The sequence below is a fragment of the Mustelus asterias genome, chromosome 2 (assembly GCF_964213995.1).
Source record: "Mustelus asterias chromosome 2, sMusAst1.hap1.1, whole genome shotgun sequence".
Classification (NCBI taxonomy): domain Eukaryota; kingdom Metazoa; phylum Chordata; class Chondrichthyes; order Carcharhiniformes; family Triakidae; genus Mustelus; species Mustelus asterias.
This window is the reverse complement of record NC_135802.1, coordinates 95,824,433-95,837,384: the sequence shown is the minus strand read 5'-3', so window position 1 is coordinate 95,837,384 and position 12,952 is coordinate 95,824,433. Positions and strand designations below refer to the sequence as shown.

Sequence of the window (12,952 nt, the reverse complement as noted above, 5' to 3'; positions counted from 1 at the left end):
TGACCAGAAACTGAACTGCAACAGTCATATAAATAATGTGGCTATAAGAGCAGGTCAAGGGTTGGGTATTCTGGCAAGTAACTCACCTTCTGCTCCCCAAAGCCTGTCTACCATAAACAAGGCTCAAGTCAGGAGTGTGATAGAATACTTTCCACTTGCTTGGATAAATACAGCTCCAACAACACTCAGGAAACTTGGCACTAAGATAAAGCAGCCCATTTGAATGGCACCTTATCCACCACCTCAAAAATCCACTCCCTCCACCACAGTGCGTACCATCTACAGGATGCACCACAGCAACTCACTATGTATCTTTTGACAGCACCTTACAAATCTGTGACCTCCACCACCTAGAAGGACAAGGGCAGCATGGGAGCACCACCACTTGCAAGTTCCCTTCCAAGCCACACACCGTCCTGACTTAGAAATAAATACCCATTCCTTCATGATCGTTGGGTCAAAATCCTAGCCTTCTCTTTCTAATAACACTGAAGGTGTATTTCATCATATGGATTGCAGTGATCCAGGGCGGCAGCTCACGATCACCTTCTTAAATGCAATTAGGAAGGGCTACAGGGCTTAGCCAACAACACCCACATATCAAGCTGCTGGCAGGTTTCAGCTAATTCCATAAGCTAAATTGTGCACAAACAGCTGCAGGGTGTTACTTAACCTGTGAAGAGGAGCTCGGCTTGTCAGAGTATATTCAATGAAATGCAAAAGATCAGGGGTAAAATTTGATCATTTTTTAACTAAGTGGCAACTCAGGCAGGAAAAGCAGTGTGCTGCCTCCCAGCTTCACAGTCGGCTTTCTCTGCCATTTTTCTAACACAGTTTTAAAAAATCCTGGATGTAGGTCCCAACACATCATGCTGGTGGGGTAGGACACCCTGATCAAAGAACAAAATCCCCCCATGAACACAAAGAACACTCCAACATGCACACTCCCCTGCTCCCCTCTCCAGGAAACCCTCATGGACATGGCGAACCCCCCCTCCACCAGGGAACGCTCCCTCCCCAACAGTAGCCTCCCCTTCCCAGCAGTGCCATCTGGCAGTGCCCAGAAAGGGCAGGGAATGCTGACCCGGGAATGCTTGTGGAGGCCACAATCGGGCCGTGGTGGGAGCTGGGGGGGTGCAGCAGGGTTAGGAAACTGCAGGTTGACAGTTTGGGGCCACTGCAGAGTTCCGGAACTATCAGACTCCAGCGTGAATAGGCCCCCCCCCCCTGGGTTTTTAATGATATTCACGATTGTGACCTCTGCAATGCACAGAATGGGGAGATTCGAGTCTGAAGTTGCACTGAAAAAAAGAACTGTGATTCACAATTTACAATTGTGATTAACTTTTTTGGGAGAATCGCCCCCATGGAATCAGTAGCCGGATAACTCTGTACTGACAGGAGAGGAGGAAAGGAGAAAGAAGAGAAGCAACTGAAAACAATTATGATTACATCCACGCTCAGCTGGAATGCAGAACTCTTCCAGAAAGCATAATTCGAGGCTAGAAGCTGCTGTTTCGAAAACCTCAGAGAAAAACTGCACTGAACTGAAGAAGACTTCCTAAACGTAAAGATAACTTGTGGGTGGAAACTATTTGCTAGATTTAGCTCGGAGTTATACTGTATGGGATGATGGTTTTGGTTTTTGCAGCTGAAGAATATTAGGGCACACGGAGTTGGGGGTAGTGTGTTAAAGTGGATTGGGGACTGGCTATCCGACAGGAAGCAAAGAGTCGGAATAAATGGGTGTTTTTCCGGTTGGAGGAAGGTAACTAGTGGCGTGCCGCAGGGATCGGTACTCGGGCCGCAACTGTTTACCATTTATATAGATGATCTGGAGGAGGGGACGGAGTGTAGGGTAACGAAGTTTGCAGACGACACAAAGATAAGTGGAAAAGTGAATCGTGTGGAGGACGGAGAAGATCTGCAGAGAGATTTGGACAGGCTGAGTGAGTGGGCGAGGATATGGCAAATGGAGTATAACATTGAGAAATGCGAGGTTATACACTTTGGAGGAAATAATAACAAATGGGATTACTATCTCAATGGAAACAAATTAAAACATGCTACCGTGCAAAGGGACCTGGGGGTCCTTGTGCATGAGACGCAAAAGCCCAGTCTGCAGGTACAACAGGTGATCAAGAAGGCAAATGGGATGTTGGCCTATATTGCGAGGGGGATAGAATATAAAAGCAGGGATGTCTTGATGCACCTGTACAGGGCATTGGTGAGGCCGCAGCTGGAATACTGTGTGCAGTATTGGTCCCCTTATATGAGGAAGGATATATTGGCATTGGAGGGAGTGCAGAGAAGGTTCACCTGGTTGATACCGGAGATGAGGGGTTTGGATTATGAGGAGAGGCTGAGGAGATTGGGTTTGTACTCGTTGGAGTTTAGAAGGATGAGGGGGGATCTTATGGAGACTTATAAGATAATGCGGGGGCTGGATTGGGTGGAGGCGGAGAGATTCTTTCCACTTAGTAAGGAAGTTAAAACTAGAGGACACAGCCTCAAAATAAAGGGGGGTCGGTTTAAGACAGAGTTGAGGAGGAACTTCTTCTCCCAGAGGGTGGTGAATCTCTGGAATTCTCTGCCCACTGAGGTGGTGGAGGCTACCTCGCTGAATATGTTTAAAGCGCGTATGGATGGATTCCTGATCGGTAAGGGAATTAAGGGTTATGGGGATCAGGCGGGTAAGTGGTACTGATCCACGTCAGATCAGCCATGATCTTATTGAATGGCGGGGCAGGCTCGAGGGGCTAGATGGCCTACTCCTGCTCCTATTTCTTATGTTCTTATGTTCTTATGTCAAGAGACATTTCTCAGAGTTCAGGAACATTGAAAGATGGAGATGGGGTCCAGAATATATGCATGTCTGTGTGGCTATTGTTGTAGTTAAGTGTATCTTTATTTTGTAATGTGGCTTTTTTTGTTGTGTGATAAACATTCTTTTATTTGAGTGGGTACAACAAGACTGAACACTTCCCTCACTGGTTTGCATATCTGTCCTCATATAATACCAAACTGAAAAAGCACACTCTTAAGAACTGGTGTTCCAAGTTACCCTTCCGGGTTTTGGGATGTTCTCATGTCTAACATCAGTTGGGTTCTTAACAGGGGAAATAAAGAAAATGTACCTTAGGCAAATTTTAGATAGGACAAAATGTGTCTTATCATACAAGTAATTAAAAAAAGACTTTGAGCAAATAAAATATTTGCTCTTATACGTATCTGTATATCTGTATATCTATTATTGAGCTATTCAATGTGTTATGTCCTATGTAGCTTCATTAAATTTGTTGTTTCAGTGGTTGACGATCTGCTGCTAAGTTTAGATTGCTGTCAGATTGTGCTCAGAAACCTCGCTTCAGGTCCTGGACAAACTTCAAAAATTGCATTAGTGAAAGGAAATGCGGAGGAGCTTTGGCATCAAAACAGTTAATTCCCTTACATAAATTCAGCAATGAAAGAAAATGGGAGTTAACTACATTTAATAATGTTGACCAAACAAAGAACTTTTCTTCTAAATGTCAAGCAGCTTAAGGTTAGTTTAAGAAAGCAAACTGTCTTGTGATGTAGGCATGTGCAATGAAGAATCTTGCTTCTGTTAGTAACATATTATACTATTTTGCTGAAGTTCCCACAGGCACAATTACAACTTTCTAAAATATGTAAAAATACTTGAATGATACTTGTAACAAAATAGTTTGGTCCTCTGAAGTGGGATTATATTTATGGGAGTTTAGGATTGCAGTAACAATATTAAAAGAAAGTTTAGTACAAAATGGGACTTTGCTGCAAGTTGCCTGAAGTAAGTAGAACTCAGGAGGCACACCTTGTGATTGATAGAAAGAAGGGTTTATCACCATGGAAACTTTCATAACTGAGTCACATCAAAGACAATGAACACAAGAAGTTTCAATTTATCCCTGCACTATATTCAAAGACTGTAGGTGGCATACCAAAGTTGAAGTGCTATTAAAGAGATGTGCAGGAAGCTCTTGTTCTGCCTTGCTGATTTTTCCAGAATTCACTTCCTGAGCTGATCTGATACAAGAGAATATTTGCTACACTATTACACAGGGCATCTATTCAGTCTCAACTAAAGGTGTGAGACAACCCTAAATATATGTACAAAACTCTTTCAAAGTAATAGCATTGTATAAGCCGCCTTTGGGTATGCATTTTGGAGTCAGCGGGCTTTGTTTCATTTGTGAAGCAATTCGGAATTGTGCAGCAGACGTAGATATTTAATCTAGGTCTTTAATTTTCTGGTATATCCTAAAGGATCTATTATTAATCCACGGTTCATAATTTTCTGGCATAATAAAATATTATTTTTTTAATATAAAGCCATGTTTTATACCTGCAGTTTCTTGTAAGCCCAATAAATTAAGTATACATTTTTGATTGTGGGCTTAAAAATATTTCCCTGATTAAAGAATAAAGCATCTGTCTCTCACCCTACATAGCCAGCCACATAGACAGACTACATTTACATAGCAAAGGAAGATGTAGATTCAAAGGTTTAGCGCCTCTTTACTCCAATGGTCTGTCACAGAAAAGGCTTTATCTGGATAGTTCCTCTATCCCTCATTACTCATCTTCCACCACCCCACTTCCTCCTGTGTCTATCCTGAAAATAATTCTTTCCCATGTCACTTAACTTCACTTTCAAACTCCAAGTGGAGAGCACCTTCGCTCTCCATTCCCAAATATATTTCTGCCATCACGGGTTTGTTCAACCATTCCCTCACCTCCACCTTTATCTCAGTAAAATCTTTACTCTCACCCATCTCAGTTGTTTACCTCACAGGACCTACATGTTTGAACCTGATCAGGTTCTGAGGAAAGGTCATCACCCTGAAATGTTAACCTTCTTTCTCACGGATGTTGCCAATTTCCAGCATTTTCTGTGTCTATATAAATGCAAGTTGTTGCTGTTCAGAATGTTGAGTGTTAGCAGCACAACTTTATAAGCTCTTAAGAAAAACAAGACAATATTCAAGAATGTATATGCCAGGTAAGCTAAACTAGGAAGAAAGTAGACAATGACTCGTCATTATCATAGTTAGCCCCAGAGCATTACTTAGGAAAACAGCAGCACTAAGGAAAGCAGCACCAATCACTTGTCAGCCCAAGCTGGTCTTATCCAGATCCTACTGCAGACTGACATGTAGTGTTACATCATCATTAGAGTTGGATGGGAACTAAACACTGGAATAGTTAACAACCTTAATCTTGACTTCATGATGGAGGAAAGATTGTTCAAGTAGCTGAAGATGGTCTGCTGAGAAACTTCTGTGATGGCCTGGGGAAGTGCTGGCTGGTCTCCAATAACTACATCTTCCTTCACATTAGGTACTGGAGGGTTTCCATTTGGCAATCTCATTGATGCCAGTTGTATTAGGACTCCTTGGTACAATACTTGGTCAAATACTGCTTTGATGTCTAGGGCAGCTACTCTCACCTTTTTTCTGGCATTCAGATCTTATGTTCATGCTTGGACCAAGGCTCTGCGTGGCACAGCGGTTAGCCCGGCTGCCTCACAGCACCAGGGACCCAAGTTCGATTCCTGGCTTGGGTCGCTGTCTGTCTGGAGTCTGCACATTCTGCTTGCGTCTGCGTGGGTTTCCTCCAGGTGCTTTGGTTTATCCCACAGTCCGAAAGATGTGGCGGTTAGGTGCATTGGCCATGCTAAATTCTCCTTCAGTGCATCCGAACAGGCACCGGAGTGTGGTGACTAGGGGATTTTCACAGTAACCTCATTACAGTGTTAATGTAAGTCTACTTGTGACACTAATGAATAAACTTTAAAACTGAAGAGGTCTGGCACTTGAACTGAGCATCAGGGGGAAGGTTACTGATGAGTAAGTATTGTTTGATGGAACTATTAATGACACCTCATATTAATTTAATGATGATTGAGACACCAATAGGATGGTAATTGACCAAGTTAGATTTTGTTTTATGTACAGGACAATTTTCCATTGTCAGAAAGAAACCAGTGTCATAGCTGTACTGCAATAGTTGATTATGGCAGTAGTTAGCTCTGGGGCATAGGTCTTCAGTACTACAGCCAAGATGTTGTCAGTGCACATAGCCTTATGCTAATCTTCTCTATATTGTTCCAATTTTAGTATATGTGCGTCTGCTGTGGCCAATGCACTCATGTGCTTCTTAATGTCGCGTGTAACATTATCCATCCAACAAAGAATAGATGGTGCCAATATACATGCTATACATTTATCATTTAAGTTGGAAGGGGTGGGATGGAGGAGGAGTTCTTAGAATGCTGTCGGGATAGTTACCTTGAACAGTATGTTACAGAACCGACGAGGGAACGAGTTATCTTAGATCTGGTAATGTGTAACGAGGTAGGTAGAATTAAGGATGTTCTTGTGAAGGACCCTCTTGGGTCAAGTGATCACAATATGGTCGAATTTCTGATACAAATGGAAGAGGAGAAAGTAGGGTCCCATACCACTGTCCTCTGTTTGAACAGAGGGAAGTACGATAGGATGAGGGCTGAATTGGCTAAGGTGGACTGGGAGAGCAAACTGGTAGGTAGGACAGCTGAGGAACAGTGGAGGATTTTTAAGGAGATCCTTTTCAGTACTCAGCAACAATATATTCCGGTGATAAAGAAGGGCTGTAAGAAAAGGGATAACCAGCCGTGGATAACGAAGGAAATTAAGGAGAGTATTAAATTAAAGACCGATGCGTACAGAGTGGCCAAAAATAGTGGAGAATCGGAAGATTGGGAAAACTTTAAGAAATAACAAAGAAGGACTAAGAAAGCGATAAAGAAAGGAAAGATAGGTTATGAAGCTAGGCTAGCTCTAAATATAAAAAATGATAGTAAAAGCTTTTACAAATATATAAAAAGGAATAGAGTGCGAAGAGTGAATGTTGGACTCTTGGGGGACGAGAGAGGGGATTTAATAGTGGGAAATGAGGAAATGGCTGAAACTTTAAATACGTTTTTTGTGTCGGTCTTCACGGTGGAAGACACAAATAGTTTACCGAATGTTAACGATAGAGAGTTGGTAGGAGGAGAGGTACTCAATACAATTAATGTTACCAGGGAGGCAGTGCTTGGTAGACTAACGGGACTGAAGGTGGACAAGTCCCCGGGCCCGGATGGAATGCATCCCAGGGAACTGAAAGAAATGTCAGAGGTAATAGCGGATGCATTAGTGGTTATTTATCAAAATTCGTTGGATTCTGGGGTAGTGCCGGCGGATTGGAAAACGGCTAATGTTACGCCGCTGTTTAAAAAAGGAAATAGACAAAAGGCGGGTAACTACAGGCCAGTTAGCTGAACGTCTATAGTTGGGAAAATGCTGGAATCCATCATTAAAGAAGAAATAGCAGGCCATCTGGATAAGAATGGTTCGATTAAGCAGACGCAGCATGGATTCATGAGGGGAAAGTCGTGCTTGACGAACTTGTTGGATTTTTATGAAGATGTGACTAGTGCGGTTGACGGAGGGGAACCGGTGGATGCGGTGTTTTTGGATTTCCAAAAGGCGTTTGATAAGGTGCCTCACAAAAGGTTGCTGAAGAAGATTGGGTCACACGGAGTTGGGGTTTGGGTGTTCGCGTGGATTAGGGATTGGCTATCCGACAGGAAGCAGAGAGTCGGAATAAATGGGTGCTTTTCTGGTTGGCGGATGGTAACTAGTGGCGTGCCGCAGGGATCGGTACTGGGGCCTCAACTATTTACCATTTATATAGACGATCTGGAGGAGGGGACTGAGTGTAGGGTAACAAAGTTTGCAGATGACACAAAGATAAGTGGAAAAGTGAATCGCGTGGAGGGCGTAGAAGGTCTGCAGAGAGGTTTGGACAGGCTGAGTGAGTGGGTGAGGATCTGGCAGATGGAGTATAATGTTAACAAATGCGAGGTTATTCACTTTGGAAGAAATAATAGCAAACTGGATTATTATCTAAATGGAAAGAAATTACAACATGCTGCTGTGCAGAGGGACCTGGGGGTCCTTGTGCATGAGACGCAAAAACCCAGTCTGCAGGTGCAACAGGTGATCAAGAAGGCAAATGGGATGTTGGCCTATATCGCAAGGGGGATAGGATATAAAAGCAGAGATGTCTTGCTGCATCTGTACAGGGCATTGGTAAGGCCGCAGCTGGAATACTGTGTGCAGTATTGGTCCCCTTATTTGCGGAAGGATATATTGGCCTTGGAGGGAGTGCAGAGAAGGTTCACCAGGTTGATACCAGAGATGAGGGGTGTTGATTATGAGGAGAGACTGAGCAGATTGGGTTTGTATTCGTTGGAATTTAGAAGGCTGAGGGGGGATCTTATAGAGACCTATAAGATAATGAAGGGGATGGATAGGGTAGAGGTGGAGAGATTCTTTCCACTTAGAAAGGAAACTAGAACTAGAGGGCACAGCCTCAAAATAAAGGGGGGTCAGTTTAGGACAGAGTTGAGGAGGAACTTCTTCCCTCAGATGGTGGTGAATCTCTGGAATTCTCTGCCCACTGAAGTGGTGGAGGCTACCTCGTTGAATATGTTTAAACCACGGATAGATGGATTCCTGATCGGTCTGGAATTCTCTGCCCACTGAAGTGGTGGAGACTACCTCGTTGAATATGTTTAAATCACGGATAGATGGATTCCTGATCAGTAAGGGAATTAGGGGTTATGGGGATCAGGCGGGTAAGTGGAACTGATCCACTTCAGATCAGCCATGATCTTATTGAATGGTGGAGCAGGCTCGAGGGGCTAGATGGCCTACTCCTGCTCCTATTTCTTATGTTCTTATGTACAGTCTACATTTCATCAGTAAACACCATGTAATTGTGGAACATTGTGGAACATTTATTTTCACATTTATTTTTGTATTTATTGAAGGAAAAACAGTTTCTGCTTTAGTTTTCACTCTTAGCATTCATCGTTATCACCAAGCAGAAACTGTACCCACCTGAAATAAGCCAACGGATAGACAATTCTTTTATTCAGCTTGTGATATTGCTTCTTGCCAGATAATTAAGAGACTTCTGTAACTTTTTCAGTTTATCTTACCCTTTCAGCTCATTTACTGATGTAGAAAGTATCAAGTTGTGGCCCAGTAAATACAGAGAGGCTATTAGATCACTCCACTGCACCAATTCACCAAGTGGGCCTCCTTTAAAGACATTCTCGACTATTTTAAATCCTGATTCCTTTGTCAGAAGACCTAAATGAAGTAAAATCTAACAAAAAGAAGAGGAAATGATTAGTCCTTTTTGTAATATAAACGGGCAGTTTAAAAATGAAAGGATTATTAAGATGGTTGTTGAGGCTTTAAAAGTTTATTTATTAGTCACAAGGAGGTTTACATTAACACTGCAATGAAGTTACTGTGAAAATCCCCCAGTTGCCACACTGCGGCACAAGTTGCAAAGATGCAGTTAAAGGCAAAGAAATGATACAAAGAATCCATAAATGTAATGTTTGTGATTGAATTTGAAAAAAAAATCTTAACAGGAAAGGATAATCCTTTTAAAGATAAACAATAAATCAAACTGATCTTGATGTATGATGCATCTTACATCATCTAACCAGCACAGTGGTTCGCACTGCTGCCTCACAGCACCAGGGACCCGGGTTCGATTCCCAGCTTGGGCCACTGTCTGTGTGGAGTCTGCAAGTTCTCCCCATGTCTGCGTGGGTTTCCTCTGGGTGCTCCGGTTTCCTCCCACAGTCCGAAAGACTGCAGAGTACCCGAACAGGTGCCCGAGTATGGCGACTTGGGGATTTTCACAGTAACTTAATTGCAGTGTTAATGTAAGCCTACTTGTGACACTAATAAATAAACTTTAAAAACTGAAATTGCATTAGGTTTGTTAATGTATTTTGCTTATACTCGATTTCGAATGGGCATCCCTACTGGCTCATTGTGTGAGCGCACATGTGACGTGGTACTTAACTATATGGACAGGAAGACTCCTGTTTGAGAGAAAGAGAACATCCGGCCATTGTTCCCATTCCTAATTACCAGTCAGTGATTTCTGCTGTAAAACGTTCATAGACTTCCACTTGTGCAGATACTGGATGAAGACAAGATTGAACCTGCTGAACAATGAGCAGTTGGACAAGCTATGAGAGGGCTGCCAGCATTCATGCAACTATATCCCAGTAAGATGTTGAACTTTAAGAAGAGCAGAAGGGAGGACAAATGGGGAAAAACACTTCAGAGGGAAAAACATTTTTTACTTTTCTTAGTACAATAGACAATACTTGGCTGCTCGTTATGACTCCTCTCATGCAGACTAAGGCAGGGTCTATTGGTAGAATATTATGGACCTAGGGGGCCCCAGGCACAAATCCCACTCGGCCAGTGAATTTGGCGAGTGGCTTAAAATGGGATGTGCGTCAGGCGTTAAATGGTGTTCCCCCTCCCCCCGCCAACCCTGCCCCCCCACTCCACCCGAACACAAGAAGGGTTTTGAACTACTTCCAAGTTTACGGATGGTAGAATGTGGTAGGCTGCTCAGATTGTGTTAGAATAACTGAGTCTAGACACAACAAACATATGGATGAGCAGAGGCAGGAGAAGAGTGGTACAATATTAGAGGTGGAAATAGATGTCCTTAGTGTTGGCACAATTGTGGTCAGAAGTTCATCTCAAGGTCAAGTATGGCACAAAAGGTATACAAAGCTTTGACCAGCCGCACACAGTTGCCAGGGAGCACGATATAGTCAGTGATTAGGGAAGAGAGTTTATGGTAAGAGACTGAAAATAATCGTTTCTGCATTCTTATATTTCGTTGGCAAATATTCAGAAAGCCCACAACCTGTGGTTACTGTTAAGTTATTGTGTATTCATACTGTTCAAAAGCTTGTCAACTACACACATTGCAAATCAAATCTGTCAAATAATGCAGCCAATTGTTTTCATGATTTTGACAACATTATGGAAAGGTAAGCAATTATTCTCTATTTCTGATAACTCCACACCATGTAAACTGTCCTCCAGTGCTACATCATCTAACCAAATAAAAGATCAAATATTGCCACAACAAGGATAGTATATGCAAAGGAGAAAAATGTACTATATTCCCAGTGGAACACTACCTTGGGGCAAGCAGCAAATCCTGCAACAGGGGAACCCACAGGAACTCGCCTTCTACCAGTTACCTAGAACAGGATGTTGCTAAAATTTGATATTTGCATTTGTTTCCTCCATTCTCTGGTTATCAGAGATTGCCTGCAAGAGCTCTACTGCCAGTACAGAGAGAAGGAATATCAGACTTATCCTATACCAATTCCAAAACATAACTGGCCTCGCTGACCTATAATGGTTCATGGTCTCACAATAACTAAAATTTAAAGATTTTGCCCTTGCATTTGAACCATTCCCTCATCTCTAACTTCCTCCAATGCTAAAATCTTGCTCTTTCTCAAACTTTCCATTCCTCTAGCATCATCTCCCTTTTCCCTACTATTGATGGCCACAATCCTTCAGCTGCATCAAATCTACACCCACAAATTTCCTCACTGAACCAATCCACTTCTTTGCTATCCCCCTCCTCTTTTAAGAAAAGCTTATGTCTTTGATCAAGGTTTTAACTTTTCCTCCTCTCTATTTGGTTTAGAATTCATTTCCATAAAGTACCTCTTGGTACCCTGTCCATGTCCATGGGTGTTATTTCAGTTATTGTGTATTCCTATGTTCCAAACAACCATGTCAATGTTTCTTTCCTGTAAATACCACGCAAAAAAACTGCATGGCAACTTCAAATATTTGTATTTTTTTCTCTGAAAAAAGTTGTTTACTGTACAAAATAAGATCTTTAAACACATAATACATATAGAATCATCATAGAATCCCTACAGTACAGCAGAAGGCCATTTGGCCCATCGAGTCTACACTGACTCTCTGAGGCACATCCTCCCAACCCAAACCCACAACCTCACTACTTCACTAATCCCTCTAACCTACACATCTTTGGACACTAAGGGGTAACTTAGCATGGTCAATCACCTAACCTGCACATCTTTGGTCAGTGGGAGGAAAACCACACAGACACAGGGAGACCATGCAAACTCCACACAGTCACCTGAAAATGGAATCGAACCTGGCACTGTGAGGGGGCAGTGCTAACCACTATTCCTGAGGATAGTGCGTCTTCTGACTCAAAGTATGGTGGGTGTGTACAGGGGAGCAGGTTTAGAAGTTTTGCTGCAAAAAGACATTTTGTTGAAGCTTTTTGTCTTGCACTCATCAGAACAATCAGAAGAATAGCAACGTCAGCGGAACAGTCACCCGAGGCTGAAATCGAACCTGGTGCTGTGAGGCAGTAGTCCTAACCAATGTGCCGCCATATGATGCAAGTAATAATACATATATAATGCAAGTGCAATTGCATTTTAACTGTTTAACCATGTCGGAAGAAGAGTCCTACGGACTCGAAACATTAACTTTATATTCTCTCTTCACAGACGCTGCCAGATTTCCTGAACTTTTCCAGCATTTTCTGTTCTTGTACTTTAACCAAATTATCACCTGTCTTAAAATGGCCTGCAAATGTGTTTCTTCAAAAACAAAATTAAGAACTTAAAGGTAAAAAGTCTATAATGTTGTACCTTTTTCACTGGTCGATTTTCTAAATTCTGTTTCTTTGCCAGTGTTTTTGTATCTTCTATCCAGTTCGCCTTCATCCTTTGTATCCTTTGTTTTATCCATGAGAGTTCTTCACGTGCAGCCAGTGTTTTCAGCAAACCATCCATGCTGGTCACAACCTTGGCCTAGCAACAAGAATAACAGTGATTTCAAACAAACAATATAGAAAATAATGTAGAGCCGGAAGAAAGAATGATAATTAAGCGCTGTATTTTCTTTTCTGTAGAAACTTTGCTGCTATTACCCTGTCTGCCTCCTGATGAAAATTCTTGTTCAACGTTGGTGTCTCAGGTGCAGCAGGGCTGATTACCGCAATA

The 12,952-nt window shown here is 42.4% G+C and overlaps 1 protein-coding gene across 1 annotated transcript in view; it reads right to left on the bottom strand.

Annotated features, from left to right (window-relative positions):
• Positions 1-12,952, bottom strand: part of LOC144509864 (alpha-1,6-mannosylglycoprotein 6-beta-N-acetylglucosaminyltransferase A-like) — a 115,102-nt gene that overhangs the window by 40,250 nt on the left and 61,900 nt on the right. Inside the window, exons 7-8 of the mRNA XM_078238786.1 lie at positions 12,599-12,760; positions 9,053-9,222 (exon numbers count right to left, since the gene is read on the bottom strand). Coding sequence (XP_078094912.1) covers positions 9,053-9,222; positions 12,599-12,760 — 332 coding nt within the window. The remainder of the gene's footprint in view (positions 1-9,052; positions 9,223-12,598; positions 12,761-12,952) is intronic.